This window comes from Sceloporus occidentalis, unplaced genomic scaffold, assembly GCF_023333645.1.
Source record: "Sceloporus occidentalis isolate IW3139 unplaced genomic scaffold, rSceOcc1.0.p SCAF_1, whole genome shotgun sequence".
NCBI classification, from domain to species: domain Eukaryota; kingdom Metazoa; phylum Chordata; class Lepidosauria; order Squamata; family Phrynosomatidae; genus Sceloporus; species Sceloporus occidentalis.
In genome coordinates, this window is record NW_028316981.1 from 42,400,379 (window position 1) to 42,423,021 (window position 22,643).

The 22,643-nt window shown below is 39.1% G+C and overlaps 1 protein-coding gene across 1 annotated transcript in view; it reads left to right on the forward strand.

Annotated features, from left to right (window-relative positions):
* Positions 1-20,225, forward strand: part of CNTN6 (contactin 6) — a 316,406-nt gene extending 296,181 nt beyond the window's left edge. Inside the window, exons 20-23 of the mRNA XM_089519787.1 lie at positions 774-960; positions 13,035-13,147; positions 17,300-17,468; positions 19,702-20,225. Coding sequence (XP_089375913.1) covers positions 774-960; positions 13,035-13,147; positions 17,300-17,468; positions 19,702-19,826 — 594 coding nt within the window. The 3' untranslated portion in view covers positions 19,827-20,225. The remainder of the gene's footprint in view (positions 1-773; positions 961-13,034; positions 13,148-17,299; positions 17,469-19,701) is intronic.
* The last annotated feature ends 2,418 nt before the right edge of the window (positions 20,226-22,643 follow it).

Genomic DNA, 22,643 nt, shown 5'->3' on the forward strand with positions numbered 1-22,643 from the left:
CTTGTTAGGGTTATCTCCCCTAAGATTTTTTGTATTTATCCAAACTTTCTGGTAACTCTTGTGCATAGTTAGGTAAGGCTCTACATTTGGAGAATGAGTTCATGTTCTCCTCAATCAAATTTTGCTAGAGCTTAAAGGAAGGTCTGAATTTATAGTTGTTAAACTGTAACTAAATGGACAGGAAATTTAATAATTAAATTTCCTCAAGAACTCTTCCTCATTCCTTTTGAAGTTTTTTTTCTTTCATGCTTAAATTATTTATAGACACTTTTTAAGTTGTTGTTGTTGTGTGCCTTTGACCCATTTTTGACTTAACGTGACCCTAAGGCAAACCTATCATGGTATCATGAGTTTTTCTTGGCAAATTTGTTCAGATGTGGATTTGCCATTGCCTTCCTCTGAGGCTGAGAGAGTGTGACTTGCCCAATGGGCTTCCATTGTTGAGCAGGGATACAAATGCTGATCTCTCGGTGTCCTAATCCAATACTCAAAGCACTACACCATGCTAGCTCTCTTTTAAGCATTACTTTATCAGCATGTCTCCTGTGGATAGCTATAAAGCAAAGCATTCCAGGTTTGTAGGTATGGTTCCCCCTATTTGTATTCAGGATGCAGTAAAAGCTATAAATATTCAAGTATGCTTTTAGATCCTGATGACTTCAATTATAAAATCAGCTGTTCTTCTTAAAGCACTTATTTGTCAACTTGTCTGCTTTCTTACCAAGGTTGTATCTGGAGAAAAGCAATGCATTGTCTTTGTTCTTAAATGTTAGGTTTTATACTGGACAGATGATTCAAGAGACTCTACAACCAGCAAAGTCAGAGTCACGGGTAACATCACAGCAAAAAACATTACCAATCTCAAAGCCAATACAATGTATTTCGCCTCAGTGAGGGCTTTCAACACAGCTGGGAGTGGACCATCCAGTGTTCCAGTTAATATTACTACCAAAAAATCACGTGAGTATATAGAATAACCCATGCCTATAAAACATAAGAACATCTGCCTAGCATCACATTTGTATATGATGTTTATATGTTGCATGGGCAATAATAGATCAGTCCTTTGGTCAATATCATTAGACAAAAGCTTTCCACTGCCAACAGAGTCGACTCTGGAGCACCATGCTTCACCAACAAGTTCATAGTAGTGATCTATTTTGTAGGAATAAATCAGTAATAAAAATTGTAGGAGATTAGTGTGCTTTTCTGAGACTGTTAAGGACACAACCGACAGCATTTATGTGTTGTCACAATGTTGCCCTATGTCCTGGGAAAGCAGTCAAGAAGGCTAATAGCAACACACAGCACAATATCCAAAATTTAATGCAGTCTAACAAAGCAAGCAAGAGAGTCCAAGAGTACAAACCAAGAGAGTTGTCAGAGATCCGAAGCCCAAGGTTCCAGAGAGTGACGAGACATATAGACAGATCCAAGGTCAAGAAGTCAGGGACAGAAGGTGACCAGAAATCTGAAGAGCAGGGTTTCCAGCCAGGAAACAAGGGAGGTCAGGATCAAGAGTGCTTTAGCAAGAAAGCTCAGATAATTCCTGACACAGAGGCTGGAGTCCTGCACCTGTTTAAATTCCCTAGCCATAAGAGTCTAGCTGGTGTTGATTACCTTGGTGTTTTTCATAAAGCCTCCTTGAATGCCAGAGGCCCTCCCTTTCTGCTCATTGCTGGCTGAAGGTAGGTACTGTCCCTTGTCCATCATCCATGCCTGAAGGATCTGCTGCCAGGAGGCTTGGCTGCTGACCTTCCTGGGAGGCCACAGGCTCTGCTGGATCTGGCAGAGAAGAACTAGGGACTGGCTCAGGCTCAACTTCAGCTTCAGCCTCAGGTCCCTCAGCCTACCCATCCTCAGAGTCCTTAACGAACCTCCAACACCCTATGAAACCAATCAAAGAAAATTCTCTCAATCTAGCATTTGATCAATCTATGATTGATTTCATAGGGCATTATATCCAACCTGGTTGAGGACTCTGAGAATGAATAGGCTGAGGATGAGTACTGCCACTATCTGGAGTCTCTCTTGGCCATGGAAGAAGGAGCTAAAGGACTCAAGATTCTTAACAGTTGCAAAGGGTTACTGTAATTGCAACAACACCCTCATGGAGTGGTCATGATCCAGAAATATTTGGATTTGCCAAGTGAAAAGTGACAGTTTTCTGTAGTACAACAGGAGAGAGCCTGGCAGGATCAAATCTTTAAATGACTAAGGTAGAACTGGATGAGAGAAGTTATATTATAAGAACTGGTTTCAGGTGAAAAGAACTACAAAATAAGGGCCTAGATTTTGGGGAGACTCCTAGGCTGCATATGCACTGCAAAAATAATCCAGTTTGACACTTCAACTGTCATGGCTCAATGTTGTGAAATTCTGGGAAATGTAGTTTGTTGCAGTACCAGACCTCTCTGACAGAGAAGGCTAAACGTCTCACAAAACCACAATTTCCAGAATTCCATAGCATTGAGCCATGGCAGTTAAAGTGGTGTCAAACTAGATTATTTCTGCAGTGCAGATGAAGCCAAAAAGGACAGCATCTCTGTGTATGAACATAGATTTTGTATGTAAAAAACCAGTTTCATTCCCTGGCATTTTCAGGTAGGCCCAGGTCAGATTTGCATGTGAAATTCTGGATCATTGCCACTTCTTGTGTTCCTTGTAATAATAATAATTGTCCTAACCAGTAATCCTGGAAAACATGAGGCACAAAATGTTTACATCACACCTCATGACAGCATGGATTGAAGGCTATATCACACTACTAAATTCCCATCCAGAAAACATGTTCACATAGCATGAATTTGTTTCAGAATGTTGGATAATGAGTAGTAATATTGTGCAAGGTGTACCCTATGCTTTATAAGGACAGAGAAAAATTAGCACCCAGAAGAAAAGAAGTGTAGTTCCCCCGCCCCCCAGAAACTGGCATGCATATTGTGGAATGGATCTGAAAGTAATCTGGGGATGGAGGTAGCTACTGAATGTAACTAACACTTTTGCTCCTTTTGCCATTTTGAAGCTTGATCACATTTACAGCTGGAATTTCTATTAATCCTTAAACAAGTTGTTTCCAATGTTAGAAATTTCAGCTAAAAAAAGGAAAGGGGACTTATAGCCTTACCTTTGTTTGCTTCAGCCTCTTTGGACACATTTTTCTTTTCAACTGAAGGTTGCTGCTTCATTATAGCACTACCATAGGAAATCTACAATCCATCAAAAAGCTAGTTGTGCTTATACTCATTCATTTCAATAGGTTTTTGTACACCTGTACTGTGGGCTTTTATTATGGGTTTTAATGAGGATATATCTCTTTTCAGTTGTTTCCTACTGAAGCACCAGGCAAAGATATAGTAAAATCTGTAGCTTCAGAATAGCCTAGAGGCAGAATATATTCAAAAAGGATCATATATATTTATAATAAGGAATCTAAACTGAAATAACTAAAAACTTCAGTAAAATAACTAAGAATTTCAGTTTGGAAGATATCATGAAATAAACATCCCCAACCTCATTTTCTCTCTTTGATTACAAAGATTTGGAATTTCATAAAAGCTAGGATTGTGTTTACAATCGTCCATGAAAATCTTGATGTTTATCGCCTATTTTCCATGGATCTAAGAGTCCTATTATTCAGATTGTCCATTCAAAATCCTTTGGGATTATGAAAATAGTGTTTCCCAAGAAATATATTTTTAACTAATTGGAACATCGCCTTGCCCTTTTTCGTTTAACTCTTTCTCCTTTTTAGGTTACGTATGGAGAGGTGGCCACTAATGCACAGGTAAAGGGTATTTTGTGGTTATTTATTTTTAATGCATGCAGAGTCCTTATAAACACTCTTCTACATAATGCACATCATAGATGACATAAGGAATGTAGTATGCAAAGAGATCCTGTAGCACCCTTGAGATTAACCAAGTGAACAAAGTTTTAGTGTTAACTTTCACAGACTTGATCTACATCCTCAGATGCATGGAATGGACATTATGCATCTGAGAAAGCAGTCTAAGGATACGAAAGGTAATGCTGCAACTTTTTTTCTCATTATGTTTCACAGGTTCTACAAGATCCCTTTGCATCCTGACGTTCCAGACTAATATGCTATGTCTATGAATAAGGACTATAGATTGTGCAGCAGGCCCTTCCCATACACAATTATCCTACTACAAATTTATGTCAAAGATTTTTATCCATAAATCCTTTCTGTGTCTATAAGTATAGAAGGAAAAGAAAGGAAAGGAAACAAAACAAAACGAAACACCTTGAGGGAATCTTTGATACCAGAATGCTTATGATTATTTACATTTTCCCAACACATTTCCTTTGTGAGGGCCATTCTATTTCTTTACTTGTAGGTGTGACTTCTTTCTATTCCCCCCCCCCATAAAAAACAAACAAACGTGGTGAACAAATTCTGATAAACATATGAGTTTATCACATGGGGGAAATTGGAAGTTTAAAAGGGTCAGAATCCACAAGTACCCAGTGTATTACGCACAATTGCATGAATGGTTTCCACACAACACTGCATACAAAATGCTTAGAATCCAACAAGAAAGTGACATGAACCAGGAAATAAGCATTTTCGGGAAAATATTGGAAATTCATTTCTATTTCATTCACTAATTCACTTTTTTGCACAATTGCTGTACTGTGAAAGCTATTTGTGGTTTATTCATGGGATTCTCCTTGTTTTTGTGTTTGTTGCCAGATTTCCCATGGTTCTTTGTGGCAAGTTTACTTTCAGTGCCATGGAATAAGTAAAATAAGTACCCACCCTTCTTTGTAGCCAGAGGTTTTAAAACAAACAGCTGATGCAAAAGGGCAGAGAAAGAAAGAGAGAGAGAAGAGTGAATGAATGCTTAACTCAGAATGCTTGTCTGAGTTCCGGAATGCTCCTCTGTTTCTCTGTGTGTGTGCTTCCTGCTTCAGCCACAGCAATCTCCAAACTGTCCCCTTTAAGAGATTTTGGATTTCAGCTCCCAGAATCCAAGGCTATTGGCCAACATGGCTGAGATGTCTGGGAGCTGAAGTCCTCATTCCCTTAAAGGGGACAGTTTGGGGATCACTTCAGCCTTCCCTCCAAACCAGAGCTCTAAAGAAACAGCCACTGAGGGAAGGCAGGGACACATACACCGAGATTTGTTGTGGTCTACATGTGAAAATAATTTGTGCATTTGATAACTTTTTCAGGATGCATGTGCTTTTATCATTATGGGGATGGAGATACATTTGGTCCCTTCATGTGAAAAACATTTGCACATTTGCATGCAAGTGAAGATTGATCTCAGATTCTGCACTGGATAACAGCACTTTACATGTGAAAACCATTTGCACAATTGTGAGTTAATAATGGGTTCTTACTATTTTAAACGTTTAATTTTCCCTCGTGTGATAAACTCCATAGACACTTTGAGATCTAAAGATTCCCTTCTGACATCATAACATTCTGGAAATACAATGAGCCCACGCCATATGCAGGCTCATTATAGGTGGCTTTCAGTTTATGTGGAAGCTGCCAGGGGATCAGGAGAATGGCAGTTGCACAGCGTGCGTGAGCCCCATTATATCTAATGAGGCTCGAGCATACACGCTTTTTGCCTTACAGGGAATGTCCAGAATGGATCCTCCATGTAAGGCAAGGGTGGACTGTAACCTTATTAGAGAATTTCATTATGTATATATCCAGTACATTAAGCATGTTTTCAGTTATGGGAGCACCATGGAGGAGTCATCACATATCTGAAATTGACACTTGAGGAAGACCAGTTTTTCGGGAAAGTAATTATTATTCCCCACTAGGGTGAAGGCTTTGACTCAATTGATATATATCTATGTATTGATTCAGCGCTCAACCATTATCCAGTGGGTCTGTTTTAGTTTGTACAAACCAATAGTCAAAATACTTTCCTTTATTCCTGTTTCAGGGTGGATAACAGCATTAGTCAAACAGTTAATAGGAAGAGCTTATTATGTATTCATCCTTTCTCATGGCAGGGGACATGTAAGGCAAGAAGCATGGAAACTGATCCTGTTGTCAGCTGCTCCTTTGGCTTTATGTCCTCATCCAGGGTGGTGTCTGCAATTCGTTGCTCAGCCATCATAGCAGTGTAAGCAGACTGCTGCACTGAAGATTAAATTATTCCCAGGGAAAAGAAGAAAATATCTATCCTAAGAAAAGAAGTGAGTGAGTGAGTGAGTGAGTGAGTGAGTGAGTGAGAGAGTGAGATTAAAAAGCAAACCAACAACATATATATATATTGAAGTGATTATCAAACAGGATTGAGAAATATAACATAAACAAAACATTTGGGCTTCCACCCTCTTCAATAGCTAAAGATTAAAAACTTCCACAAAATGGAAATTTAAAATGCTGTTTCTAGCATTCTTTAGTGGATGATGATACTATCTTCTTCGTGGAGGCCATGTGGTAATAGAGTCTTAAGTTTGTTGATCCTAAAAATTCTACATTGTCCAAAATGTCTGAAGGAGATGGTACTTGTGTAAGTCACTTGCATTGTCTGACCACTGATTGCTGTGGTCTAGAGCATCTTTAGCAACTAAAAAAGTGGAAACTAAAATGTTTTGCTTGTTATGTTTTTCAATCCTGTTTGTTAATTGTTTCCATAGATACAGATCTATAGCTATAGACATAGATAGATATAGATATAGACCAAAGGGGGAATGTTATTTTAAAAATCAGGATATACACGCAACATAAATCAATTTATTATAACTGAAAGAGGAGAATCGTTAATATAATATGGTATGGTATGGCATGAGTCTGAATCCACGAGGGAAAAAAAATAACCTTCAAAGTATTTGTGACTTTTCTTTGTTTGTAAGTCACTTGTGGACAGAATACTAAAATGAACTTTGAATCACACAGATTGCACCATTTCAGAGTTTATATTTTTAGACTCCAACCTCAATATGCTTTATTCTGAGAAGATACACTGGGACTTATGTTTACAGAAAAGAACAAAAGTGGGGGGGGGGGGGGGGAAGGGGCACACATAATTATTCTATTAGTATTTCACAGGTGACTGCTTACTATGTAAGCAAGCTAAACTTGCAGTTTTTACTTACAAAATAGTAACAGAATTGTTAAATTTACTTACAACTCAAGGAACAGTGTGACTCACTGTAGTACATATTGAAATATAAGGTGCACATGGCATACAAAAATATTGTAAAGTAAGATAGACCCTATCTAGAAATCCCCTTTAATACATCATTACAGCATTGGAACAAAGGTCACAATCTCAGACATGACAAACTCTGTCTTCCGAGTTTTGTTCAGCCAAATATACATGGATTACTTTCTGCAATCAAGTCAGATTCCCATGTCATCAGGATAGAGATGCAAATTTTCAACTATTTTAACCTTGCATGTATTTTTCTCCCCTCTCTGGGCTATTCACATAGAGAGAAAACTGTTCCTCTATTAGTCTTCCTAATGAGATTTCCCACCTTGTATAGAAACACATTATTTCTAATGATACACAACAAACAAACAAAATATTCCTTCCATCCTTAGAACTAGATCCCAAAATGCATGGAGGTACTTGTGCATAATCAGATGACTGTACAAGATTCTCCATTCAGCACTTCAGCATTTAGGGATAGTCAAACTGGTGATGATGAAAGTGGCTGTCACTGTCACTGAGATCCTCTTCTGAAGGAAATTTTTGAACAAAACTTCACTAAACTAAATGAGGCATTTGACTATGATTTTTTTTTGGGGGGGGGGATGGGGAGGTGTCATTGACTATTTCACATAGTATGCTGTAGTCCTCAATCCAGTCCAAGGCAGGGTGACCAGATGTCATAACTGCAAAGGAGGCCAAGGCACCACAAAATTTAAGATACTCAAGAAAAATGTAAGGCATTACCAAATAAAAACAAAACAAAAAACAATCATATGAATATAAATGTATTTCATATGGTTTATTTATAGCTATTTTACGTAAAATGTATTTTATTATGCAATCAATCATGTTTTTCTGATGAACTTATTTTCATTAAAATGCCTTGTTGGCTCGCAACATACTTATAAGAACTCTGAGAAAAACAAATACTTAAAATTGTACTTTGAAAGAAGCATACTCTTGATGGAATCTACATTTAAATTATTACTTTCATTTGTTGTTTTCCAGTTTGCTCCCTCATCCTTCCTGCTTCTTCCTTAACTGAAATCGCACACTCCCCCACTTCCCCTTGGTGCTGCTGATCTGCTTCAGCAATCCAGATCCTCCTTTCCTTTCCACACCACCATCAGAAACACATACACACGCATGCACACACACACACAAACAAACAAAACCACCATATGGTCAGTGACAGTCCTCTCACCCCTTCCACATCCCCATACTATGGGATTGTTCTCTTAAGTCAGTATCTCTGCAGCCTGTAGCGTTGTTGACTATTCCCCCTTTCTTTTGCCTTTCGGATGCAGACAACAGTTTTTCTGTAGTCATTAATATCTATTGTTGCAGACTAAACATTTTGATCATGTTTACTGCTTGACAAAAAAAAGCCTTTGCAGCATTAGTCAGTGGCAGTAATACATCTGTTGCATTTCCTCTTGCTTGATTGCTGAGACATTGGTCGACACGAGGAAAAGCTTTATGGCTCAGCAGAGAAGACATTTTGGAATTCCTCTCAGACCTCCAAACAGAATGTTGACATGTAGGACATGTCCAGTAAAAGGAAGATCTTTGGTCACCCTGGTCCAAGATGGCCTAAGCATGGCAGGATGTAGAATTTTTCATTGTTATGGTTACTGTTTTTATTTGATGTTTCCTCTACCCCAGCATATTTTCCAGCAAGTCACTGCATCTACATGGTAGAAACAATTTATTATTATTATTATTATTATTAACCTTTATTTATAAAGCGCTGTAAATTTACACAGCACTGTACATACAATCTTTTTAATTGGACAGTTCCCTGCCCTCAGGCTTACAATCTAACAAGACACGACACAAAAGGAGAAGGGAATGGTGGTGGGGAAGGGACCTCTCTAGTATCATAATACATATAAAGTACATGGCAATACAGGAAATGATTCAATAAAACAGGCAACAAAAGAACATCAAATAGCAAGTGACAGTTATGCAATGCCTGGGAATGCTTCCCTGAACAGAATGGTCTTCAACTCCGTTTTGAAGCTGGTTAAAGACGTGATGGCTCTTGCTTGTGGGGGAAGAAAGTTCCAGGCGTGAGGAGCAGCGAGTGGAATTTATCGTATCGCTTGTAAAACCAGCTTACCTCTAGCCATCTTAAATCTTAAATTGGACAGCATCCTGATGCTATCAGATGGATTTGGCTGCCTAATCTGTCACCCACTTGCATCCCAAGTCCATCCCCACTTCCAGGAGAGCTCCTCCTGGCTCTTTTTGGATCTGGGAGTTTTCTGATTTAAGACAATGGCTGCCAGAGCCCTCCTGGAAGCAAGGATGGGCTCAAGATGCACACAGGCAGCAGATTAGGCAGCCAAATCCAACTGATAACATCAAGATACTGCCCAATTTAAGATTTAAGCCAGCTAGAGGTAAGCCGGTTTTACAAGCAACACAATAAGCTCCAGTGTCATTTGACATCCCTTTAATTGCCATGGGTCCATCGTCCAGAATCCTGGGGTTTGAAGTTTTGTGAGGCACCAGCACTCTTTGGCAGAAAAGGCTAAAGACTTTGTAAAACTACAAATCACAGGATTCCATAAAATGGAGCTACATCACTTATTGTGGTGTTAAATTGCATTATTCCTACAGTGTAGATTAGTGATACCCAAACTTATTCATATGAACTTAAAGTCCCTGAAGCCCCACACAACAGTCAGGAATGTTTAGGAAGCTGAAGTCCAAAACATCTGGAGGACTACAGTTTGTGGATCACTCGTGTGGATACATCCCATGACAACTTTTTTTACTCTAGCTGAATGCAGCAATTTTCCCTGCATGCAATACTATTAAAGCAGTTATTGAGTGCTGAAATTCTAGTGCAGTTTTAAAACAGCACTAAATCTTCTAGGAAAATTTAAAATAATGAAAAATAATATAAAACAAAAATAATAATTTAAACATCATAAAGAAAAGAGACCATTAAAAATGCAAAATATCCAGAAACAAAACAGGAAGGAGTGCAAGGAGGGACAAATGCAGTCAGATCTAGCATCACAGCCTATGTCACAAGCAAGGCACTCACAAATAAGCCATTGCTTCTACACAGGTTAATTTAGGGTTTTTTTGTTTGCTTTAAAATATAGTAATATCTTTCCAAATGATAAGCAGCAGCATGAAATGGTGAAGAAACATACAACACAAATCACCAACCTGGATGAGGCCCAAATCTCGTTTAAGCTTCAAAAAATAAGAGAGAGCCTGTAGTAGTAGCAGTAGTACATGTGCATGCCTTCAAAGCAACTGTAAACCCCATGAATTTATAAGATTTACTTATCCAAAGCATGCTCTGAGTGGGTTTGTCATTAACTTACCCTGAATATTCTCTGATGGTCTCTTTTCCAAGTACTAACCAGACCTGACCCAGTTTACCTTCTCAGATTACACAGGCTCTGGTGACTTCAAAGTATAAATTTATGCTAGAGAGAGCCAGTTGGGGTCAAGTGTTGAATTTGGTTATTAATTCAACAAAGCATCTATTGAGTTTGGTTATCAACAGTTATCACCTGGACAGCAGAATGAGAGGGCACTCAGCTCACAAAGGTACAGCTTTCCCACTATGGTGAGATGTGTTTGAAATGTATTTTTACATTTTCATCTATATATGCAATTTAGCATATGCAGATTTTATACAAGTCTGTTTCTCCTTTTGTCCTCTTTTCCAATGATGGATTTCCTTTAATTCTTTCTTTTTTTTTCTGAACGAGAACATATTTTAGAATAACGAAATGGGCATCCTGTTAGTTCTGTCCTTTTCTCTGTAGAATTATATGCCATGTAATGATGGAAAGAATAAAAAGAAACCTGATTATACTCTTTTCCCACCTTGTTGGTTCCAGCTGTGAACTTGTGGTCAGTCTTTATATGGACAAAAAGGATTTTTTTTTAAAAAAATGGCGTTTAATATGTAACTGTGGTCTTTTTGAAATTCTTTTGTATGCCCTTTGCATAAAAACAAGCTTAATATGTGTAGGATTTTCCAAGTAACTTACTAAAACAAACATTTTTAAAATTTAAAAAAGAGAGAATATGTATTTTCTCTGATGTAGGTCTGGGTCCTAAATGACAGATTTTAATAGGCTGCTATGACAAGTGAGAGTCTAGGAGTAATCTCCTAGACCAGAATCACAGAAAAAAAAGAGTATTCATGCAAGGCAAGGAACTAGGGGACTTATCACATGAGAAAAGAAAGTCAAAAGCTTTCTCCGTGCCTCTCCACATGACATCATAGGGTTTCCATTCTCTCCCCAAAGGAGGTCATAAAAGCATACTTTTGTTCAAACAGATTTTTTCTGCATGGCAAAAAGCACACTTGTATTATCATCTCCCTCTGGAAGAGAATGGAAATGCTACAACAGCATGCTGAGAAGCATGGAGAAAACTATTCTCTGGCTCCATTCACCTTTCTTTTTTCATGCCATAAGGCTCTAAATCAATTCAATCAGAGATTGGAGGAATGTGAAAGACAGATTACAGTAGAGATACTGTATATTTGGTCAGTCTCAAGCTTTCACAAGTACTGCAGGAATTTCATTAAAAAGAAGTGCAGAAACTCTCCTCCACTTCATATAAAATCCAATCTGAAGGAAGTTTCTTGATTTCTGTTCACCTGTTCCCAGAACCCACAATATTACATTACTCACAGACCCATAACAACACAAAATATACTCCCTTTCAAGTGGTGCCATTAGAACTAAAAGCCAGATAGTATTAGAGGCTGTGCAGACTGCCCCTAACGGTTGGCCTACAGCAACCTCCACCTGTGCCAGATTGGGACTGTGGCAGCTGCATGGCACGGCCCTGATTTGGCCTTTCCAGGGTGCAAAAAGCAGTAAAAAGTGGCTCCTTTTTGCAGCCTGGAAAGGGCATGATAGCTGCAGCACCACAGCTTTAAGGCTCACCCTTGGCACTGTGTCATGTAAATGCAGTGTGTCATGTAAAGCAGCGCATGGCATCATGTCGCCATGGGGGTGGAGTTGGAGTATGCATTGTATGGATGCCATATCCCAACTCCGCCGCCAGGCCGGCCATAATAGCCAGCCTGCCCAGCCCCTAAGAAGCTTTAAAAAGGACTCTCCCACTCTTCCTTCTACAACCTAATGACCAGCTGTGAGTTGATATGGGATGGAAAGCCCAATGACTGATGAAGGAGTTCTCCTTAGCTCTGCTACAATTGTGTGCAACCTTGACACATTTATTCATTGTTTTCTAAAGAGATGAATAGAGCCAAATGAATGTTCAGTGCAAATCATCCAGACAATTGGAAAGTTTTCGGGTTGCCCTCATGACCTAGGCCAGTACTTGTGGCTCTGTGCTCTTCTATCTCATGGAGAGTGTTTTGCAAATCAGTACAGTGGTAATGTAATCTGCAGGCATCATGAGGCTGGACTTGTGTAAAGGTCACCAAGTTCACAGAAGACAGAGGAAGCCATGAGCATAAGAGAAAAAGAAAATGCTTATTCCTCCACTGAAGCTGGTCAAAACAAACAGTGACCCCTAGCTTGCTAGTTATAGAATACCATAGGATGTAAGAATGAATACAATACCTTTAATGAACTACATCCATAGTATCTGGATAATAAAACTTGTAGCTGCCCAAATTGTCTTTCCTATGTATATAAAATGCTTAACAATGACATTTCTTTATGTTCCCTCATACAAATTACAGGTTAGTGATTTTCCCTGCAGTGGTTGAATAAAATTCACAGGAAAGGCAATTGTAAAAGTAGCCTTTAAACAGTGACTTTGTTGTGTCTTATATGTTTTACTACCATGACCACTATTTTGGCAATTACAATCTGAAATTTAATACTATGATTAATATTAAGTTTATTTCCTTTAAAGCACCAAGCCAACGCCCAGCAAACATTGCCTGGAAATTGATAAATTCAAAGATATGTTTAAACTGGGAGCATGTGAAAACAATGGAAAATGAATCTGAGGTCCTAGGCTACAAAGTAAGTAAGATGGTCACCATACTTTACGCTTCATTACACATCAGTTAGGCATCGGGGAGGGGGGTGTTCCCAAGGGTGGGAAGTCCAAGCATTCCAAGGCAGATTAAAATAAACATGGAAGCAGGCTAGCCTCATCAGTACAATGAAGAGGAGACCTCCAGTAATAATAGTAATAATAGTTTATGTATCGAGGGGGGATTACTGTCCGTTAAAATACATACATTGCTAAAATACATACAGTACATGTGCAGCCTGTCTAAGTGATCACATAATCCAACATTTTTGGTTCTGTATCATGTGGAGCGCCTCCATTAATAACAGAAATTCTCCTACTCCAAGAGATTGCCAGTGGAAGAGGCAGGGCTAGCATATCCCCTTACTTCAGGTTAATCTTATCCTTCAGGTTAATCTTATTCTTAATGTCTAAATAGAGTACCAGTTCTCACTAGAGTAAATCTGTGACTTGTCTGTTTCACTTCCCCCACACTGAAGAGGGAGCCTTACATGAATGACTCTTCCTCCATATAATGTAAAGACAAACACAAGAAAACTCACAATTGTTCACAAAGGATACTAACCTGTGAAGAATAAAGGTAGATTCCTTCCAATTACATATTTGATTACTGTAGGCATGTGCATGTGCATAACTAAAGATTACAGATGAAAACAATATTAATTACATTCAGGTTTTCCTATGAAAATATTAAATTATGTCTCCCTAGACCATGAAAATTGTAACAAAATATACAAACAAGTAAACGTGTACAAAATTACATACATTTTGGAAAATGCACACAAAAATGTGCATAATTTTCTGTGAAGAAACTTCCACTGTGGAACTAGGACCAAATGGGAATGGCAGTGAATTATAGAAAAGAAATGCAAGAAAAGCAAAACTGAGAGGTTTAGAGGGAGTGAAGGAATGGATTCAATAACATGGCCTCCATTCTTCAGTTGGACAGTTCATTGTCTTCATTGCTCTTTTCCCTTAAGAATATATGAAAGCTTCTGCTAACAGTCAGGGTGTACAGACAGGTGATAAAGGCCAGCATGGGGGAGGAGTGGGGGGGTGTCATCTGCATGATGCACACCCTGACTCCACCCCCATGCCAGTGTGATGCCTTGTACCACACCACACAACAGGTCGTGTCACTATGCTCCTTTGGCATTGCATCTACATGACGCAGCACCAAAGGAGTGCTGAAAAGCCACAGTGCTGGTGGCTACAGCACCCTTTCTGTGGCGCAAAAAGGAGCTGCTTTTTGCAGATTCTTTTTGTGCTGCAGAAAGGCCACATCAAGGCCGCAGCATGTAGGTGCCAAGGCCCTGATTAGATGCTAAACAGGGCAGCTGCAGGCTGACCCTTCAGGGCATTCTGACAAGCCCTAGTGTCACCAATTATGAACCCTTGGAACTACTGGATTCACAAAAGTTACCAGCATCCTGGAGTGACTAAGGCCCAAAACAGAGGGCCAAAAGGTGCATCTTCCATCTGCTTTGGGGGCATGCCACGCAGATGACACTTGCCTCCAACAACTCTGGAAGCTGCTCTGAGGCTGCCTAAGGCAGCCCAAGGCTGCCAGGAAAAGGGCTGTGAAAAATCTGCTCCTTGCCAGCAGCCTGTTTGAGACCATAGTTGCAGCCTGATTTCAGAGTGGGTCATCCAGTCACCGTGGTCCTGGGCCAATCACAGCTGGAGTGGCCAGAGGCTATTCCAAACTGCCGGTCTGCTTTGGCCCTAATTTTTTCTCAAACCTATCAACTCTGAGAGACTGTTCTGGGCAAGCCTCTTTTCTCCATTAAGGTATCTCAGAATGCTTGTTAATCTTTACTTCAAGACATAATTTCTGCCCACAAACCAAACCAATTAACACCAGGCCCAAACAGTAAGCTACCTTCAAACCACTGATCCTCTAACAGTGACAAAACAATGTGTGTCCCCATCCATACAGGATTTTTTTAAATTCTTAGACCCGTGAATGACTACTACACCTAGAGTGACAGCAGTTGGTTGAGTAGGTTAATTTGTTATATAATACCAGTCCAGTCGATAACTGTGAATGGATAGCTCCACCACGTTAGGGGAATAGTGCCAGGTGCCTATTTACACTACCCATCCTTAAAATTATAGCTTCTATTTCTATTTTGCACTTGACATACTAAGGCTGAATCTACATTGAAGTATGAATGCAGTTTGACACTGCTTTAATTGTCATGGCTCAATGCTATGGAATTTTGGGATTTGTAGTTTTGAGATATTTAACCTTCTCTGACAGAGATCTCTGTGCCACAACACACTACAAATCCCAAGATTCCATAGCATCAAGCCATGGCAGTTAAAGCAGTGTGGTTAAACTGCATTAATTCTGCAGTGTGATAGCAGCCCCTGCCATGTACCTTGATATACTCATATTTAAATATAATGGCCAGAAACCTATATGTACTGTCACACAACATATGAGTTTGTTACACTAGCGAGATCTTGCAGGCAAACGAGATTTAATCATGATTTTAAGTACAAATTCAAACAAAACTTGCAAATTTGGGGACTTTATCACACTGAATTGCTTCTAAGGATCCCTAGGCCCAGGCACACTTCCCCTAAAGGACGAAGGACCACATAACACCAAAATTAAAATCTCTTCACTGGCTGCTGATCAGCTTCCGAGTCCAATACAAAGTGTTGGTTATTACCTTTAAAGCCCTATATGGCTTGGGCCTGAGTTACTTGAGGGAATGCCTCTCCCTACACAATCCACCCCGCACTCGCAGGACATCTGGAAAGAAATTATTAGAGAGTGCAAAAAGTAGGTTAACAACAACTTCCCACAGAGCATTTTCTGCCATAGCCCCAAGTTATGGAATGACTTGCTGGAAGAGATCTGCCTTATAACCACTTTAGATGCCTTCAAGAAGGCACTCAAGACGGATCTCTTCCGGTGAGCCTATACACCAAAATTTGCTGTAAAATATCCCACCTCCATTATTTCCGGGTTTTCTTTGCTTTAAATCATGTTTAAATCCCGTTTGCCTGCGGGATCTCTCTAGTGTGGTAAACTTTCTTGCATTTAACTAAAGAGCAAAGGCATTAAGAAAGCCATTTATTGAACTGTGAAGATACATAATTTATCCACATCGAGAGCATCTGATGCACACCAGATCCCCCTTGCCCATGTTTCATTGCACATCAGTCCCTTTGCCAGCTCTTCTACATAGCTACAAAGCAGCAGCCCTCTACCAATTACAGACATAGCACTTCTTCACAATTCTATTTCCTTCACATAGAAGTTCATTTGCGAGCATACAAAACCCATAATTTCTAAAATTTCATCTTAATGTGAAGTTCTTACTTCATTTCCATAAGTTCTCTCACTGACCAACTAAATCAGATTTCAACATGTTGTACTGATCCCTTTCTATTTCATTTTTTAACCAGTTCCCATGACTTTTTGTGCTTTTAAAAGAGACACATTGAATGGCATAAAAATTACCTTAAGACTGCATTTTAGGTCATCTGTGATAAGAATTTACCAACAAGGGTAAAATTCAAAAGTGGGGGGAAAATAAAACTGCTTGCTTTCCCCAACAGTCCACTTGACTACAGTACTGAATTTTGAATTCCATGGGACAAGTTTCACATGATATTCTATCTATAGCACAGAAACCTGTAAAAGCCGATTCCTGTATTTCAACTCAATTCTGTTATATTGCAGCATTCAAAGCTAACTGGATATGAAACTGGCTATGTTCTCCTGCTTTATTGTAGACACTCAAAAACCAGCATTCAATTAACTATGTACATGAAAGATGATGCTCTAAAAACTAAATACATAATATTGCTACATTATATTGTAAATGGATTAATGACAGAAGTAATTCAAATGTGTATGCCACTGCAGGAATGATAGTCAGGCATTGTGAATGCATCCCTAGACCCCTTAGACTTCCCAGGGTGAATCTCCATAGAGAAGGCTTGTAAGCAGCAGGAGCACACCATGTTTTTTTCTTGAATGGATCCACAGGATGCTTGGAAATATGCTGCAGAATTGCTTCATGAGACCTGAGAATACAACCCACCATGAGGAGAATACTTACAAAAACAAGCAAACAACAATACTATAACATGCTTTCCTCCTCTCTTTCTATATTTAGATTTTGTATAGGCAAAATCGACAAAGCACCACCCATATACTGGAGACAAACAATACATCTGCTGAATTGTTGGTACCTTTTGAAGAAGATTACCTTATTGAAATAAGAACCATGAGTGATGGAGGGGAAGGTAGCAGCAGTGACCAAATTAGGATTCCAACCATGTCAAGTGAGTCCCCTCTTGCCCACAGCACTGTTGCTGTGCTCCTTTGACTGCTGAAAAGAACCAGAGCTAGAAAGATTTTTGACACTAACTTGATATTATAGTACCAGGTGAACCTAGGTGCAGTCTCTTCTGTGTCTAGATGAGAAAAAAAGGCAATTAACATGAAAACCATGCAGCAGATTTTTAGGGAGCTGAGAGGATCTGCAACTTGCTGATGTAAGTGAAATCTGCAGCTGTACCAGCTGTGTGGAAATTAGTTACTGGGTTGCACTGAAATCAAAGTCCTCGACATAATAATCCTCATTATTTACCATTTTAAAAATGCTTAAAATATACTGAATGCTATGCAGGGGTTAAAACAGATAACACCCCCTGCACATAGGCTCTAAATCAAGCTGAAAATGCATGCTAAAAAGGAAAGAGACACAGAAGGGAGAATTAACAGCTTGCCTATTGCTGTGCAAGATTTAAACAAAAACCCAAAGAGGTTCACTGAAGTTATGATACCCATATAACAGTCAACAAAATAAAAGTATTCAGATCACAAACCAGCAGTTTAGAGATGTGGTATATAAAGGAAAGCATTTTCTTTTAAAAAAAGGTATAAGGAAAAACAAACATCAGGGGCTAGAAAGGCAGTTGGTGGAAGAAAATATAAAAGATCACTCCTCATAGGCATGCACATTTTGATAGATTTTCCACAGTGAGAGAAAGTTGATATTTTCTGGACAGTCCCCCCCACCCCGCCCCCGGTATCTGAACAGGAAATTGTTTTGAGCAGAAATACATGAGTTGTGTGTGTTTGTGGGTGTGGGTCTAAAAATTGTAGGTTTTGGACAAAAAAAGAACCCCACTTTTTTGTACAAAAATCACAATATTTGCACCAAAAATGGCTGGCATCCCATTGGTTAGTCTCAGGTAGTCTCATTGAATCAACTGTTGAAAGGTGAACCAAATCACCATCCAATTGTTTCCATAAGTTTATTCTAGACAGGGCTAGTAATTCAATTTTGACCATTGCTTCCAAGCAAACATATTTTTCTTGTGTTATGTCATTGTTATTTTTGTACCCCACCTTTTTCCTTCTCCGGGGACTCATATCTATTTTTGGAAACAGTGGTAGAAATCATACATCAAAGATGTGTCCTGCAACTGGGAGAGTGTTGCAGCAGTCATTTCCCAGCACATTGGAAAAACTTCTGTTGGGTCACTGCCTGGCTGAAAGGTTTGGGGGACATGTTCAGTCATTAATCTCAAAAGTAAAGATGAATCTCAAAATCTCAAAAGTTACAAGATCATTCAGACCAGTGTGTGATGCCCTGACTACTGAATAAGATGCCAGCCACAATTTTTCTATAACAAAAATCTTGTGTATTTTTGCACATGGTAATTTCTCAAAACATTTTGGGATGTTTAAAAACCAGGCAAAACCTATGCAAAATTCTCTCCTCTATGCTCTCCTTACCAACTAGGTTTCCCAAGTGTCAAAACCACCTCCCCCTTTTTTTCAGCTGGAAAGCAAATAAAAGTAAATCTTCTTTTCATCCCACCATCTGAGAGTGCCAAGGCTCAGGCACCATCATGGTAAAAACACTATTCCATTATAGCACTATGATGCTACTTCAACTGCCATGTCTGCATCCTATGGAATCCAAGGGTTTGTAGTTTGCTGAGGAACTACAGGAGCTTTCTGGCTGAAAATTGGTAATCTACCTTCCTAAACTGCAAATCCCACAATTCTATAGGACAGAACCATGGCATTTAAAGTGTAATCATAAATGTGTAGAGTGAAAGGGTCTCAGACTGTAGTGAGACACAGGTAGAACCTCTTCCAAAGATCTCAATGGATGATCATAACGACTGTAGTAAGCTGGTGTTTTTCCAAAAACTGGAATTCAAGTGCAATATTTTTACAGGTTTGCATGTATTGAGCTTCTCAAGGACTACATAAATATAACTGTACAGCAATATGTCTCCACAAATTGTGTAATAAATAAAACAGTGCAGTGGCAGAGAACAGCCTTAAAGTGCTAAGCTCCTTAAAGTGCCGTCATAGTGAACTGACAGTGTGGAGCTATTTGCTAGGAATAGATTCTCCAGTCTCCTGGAGAATAACAACTGGAATGAGGTTCAATCTGCACAGTTTAAAACACAATGTATAATAATCAAATTAAAACCAGCTTTTATCATTAATGCTTTTAGCATGTGAATTTAAGTAGTCTTTTTGTTTTTACAGGTTTAAGCTCCAGAGGAACACAGATCTCCTGCTCTGTAGTTTACAAAATGATAACTAAGATTGTAAGTCTGGTTTATATTGTTGATTCCTCAGTATTTTTGTTGAATGAATCCAACATGCCATAATTCTGAAGGCAAAGCAGAGGTTAATCCATCCTTCTTTGATGAGCCCATTGCATCTGTCATACTTGAAATTGGTACTTATTGGGAAATATGAGCCGTCCTTTAAAATGTAAATATGATTCAGGCTACAATCCTATACCCAGTTTCCTCAGAGTAAGTGCTGTGGAATTTAATTGGAATTTGTTTTGAGAAGATGTGTTTAGGAATGCACTGAAACAGGATAAAATGGCAGAAATATATGTGGGTATATGGTCAATCCAGGTGAAAGAGATCTGAGCAAAAGTGATTATAAAATAAGGAAACTAATTCTCATTTCAGTGATCTATTGTGAAAACCCAATTTTTCTGTATGCATTAAAAACATCCAATATTTTAATAACAACAACAAACTTTGACCAATACAAAAAAGGCTTGCAGCTGTATGTGATGTATAACATTATCGGATTCATGTTTCTCACTTTGATCTGTAATGAAACAATATTTATTGCATTTTAAAATTTAATAAAAATATTTCTTACAATTTTTCCTATTTGTATCAGTATATTGTATTAGCTGAGAAGACTCTATAATACCTACAGTCTCTACATTAAGCCAGTGCTGCAATTCAAGATGAATTCTTCCTCCAGTATAATTTTTAATGATACATATTGCAATCAGAAAACTATGCATATCAAACGATATTGTCAACAGCCACACAATGGACTTCTTTCTCTAGAATATGCCCACGGCTTTGCAAATATATTTTCTAATATATATTTTTTAATTTGTAGCTGAAAAACCAGCTAGTTTTGCTGGGTTTTCTATCATTGAAAAACCAGCAAATAGCAAATCGAAAGTGGATTAATTGTCATAGAGTGATAGAATCATAGAATTGGATGGAGCCTCGTGGTTCATTGAATACAACTCCCTGCTCAATGCAGGATCCCCAACAAGTAGCTGTGCAGCCTCTTTTTGAATATGACCAGAGAAGGAGACCCTACCACCTCCCCAGACAATTGTTTCCATTGCTGAACTGTGCTTACTGTCAAGACGTTTGTCTGAATTCATACCATTAGACATGGTCCTACCCTCTGGGCAGGAGAGAACAGGCATTCCCCCTCCTCTCTGTGACAGCTGTTGAGGTATTTTAAGGGTTCAGTCATGTCACCTGGTATTTCTTGGTAGTCCCCATCCACGTGCTAACCAGGCCTGACCCTATTTAGATTCCAAGATCAGACAGGATCTGGTACCTTCAGGGTACCTAACCTATCACTGTATACAATCTTTATTCTTTTGAATTTGGATTTGGGCAAAATGAATAATTAAGAGATAATAATCTGACATAATACTTCTCCCAACCCATTGGAGAGACCAGAAATTTAAATAAAAGTGGAGTGCTCTGATTGGCCGTTAGACAGGGAGAGGGTGGAGCTAAGCCTATTTAAAACTCATCTGCTCTAACTCCTTGTCAGTTGAAAAAAACACTGGCCCATCCTCCTGCCTCAACAACAGTGTGAGAATAATTCTGGTCACCTCGGGGCCGGATAGGAATTTTTTTTGCCTACCCTGCTCTGTTAATTGGGGAATAGGACAATTGGCTTTGGGTGTGGTCATAGATAGGTTTCATGGCATAGGCGGGTGGGGGGGAGATAGAGGTTTTGGTGAACACCTCGGCACCCTCCTAAAGGGAGAATGTGGGTCTCTGGAACTGAAGTTTATATCTGGCGACTAAACACGGAGGAAAAGAGACTTGCCTTGGGACTGGCCTGAGGTTTCAACCCTCACTTCAGTCTTGCGAGTTAAGTGGGGGAGTCTTAGGTTGGCCTTCCGGATGCCAGCCAGGTGGGGAGCAACCCACTTCTGGATTGCCCTTGGGGCTCAGGTGTTTTCACCCTTTGGAAGCTGGGGAATTGGTCTTGGAGCAGACCATCCGCCAGCTGTTCCTACACAAGGTTCTCCCCCCCTCATTTTGCAGTTCTTGAAGAAATTAAACTTAAATAGGTTGAGTTTAATAAAGTTGCCCATTTTTATAACCCAGTTCTCTCTGTCTGGTCTTGTTATTCAATGAGTTGTTTAGCAATTCAACATATCAGTCCAAAGAATCCTTCTGAGTTCCAATGCTGGGAATAAATGCCAAATAATTAAGGCACATGTGCAACATGCTGACAAAAATCCCAGACAATGCTTCCTCAGTTAAATTTATTAGAACAATTTGTTTTATGTTGAACTTCTCTTTTTCTACAGGGCAGACAAATTCCTTGAAATAAGTAGGAAGACAACAGTTGGTAAAAAAAAATCTTCTTGCTATCCAAACACTGTACAGAGCTCACTTGATTAACTATGCTGTGACAATGATAAATATTTTACTCTCCTGCATTGACATGATTCTCAAGGAAGCACACTCATTTATTTATAAAGTGGACATATATTCAACTTGGTTGATTAAGGGAATATTAGAATGGGCTTCTGTTAGAAAGTATTAAAAACATACCAAGGTTTCTGTGAGGGAAAAGAAGATTGACACGCTGTTCGTAATTAAGATACTGTAAGTCTCCCTTTGACATTACAGTTCACACTTACAGTTGTTGCACATGCAACAACCAATTCCCCCCCCCCCCCACACACACACACATACACAAACACATTTTCATGAAAAATTGATGCGTAGGTGAGACTGCAGTGCTGAAAAGGTAAGTTTCGGGAAGTACTCTAGGATACATAGCTACATGTCCTATGTAGTGCAGGATTTTGGCTGAATTTCCCATGTTTCTCTGGAGAACAACTAATAATAATAAATAATAAAATTTTATTTATATACCGCTTTTCTATAAATCAAAGCAGT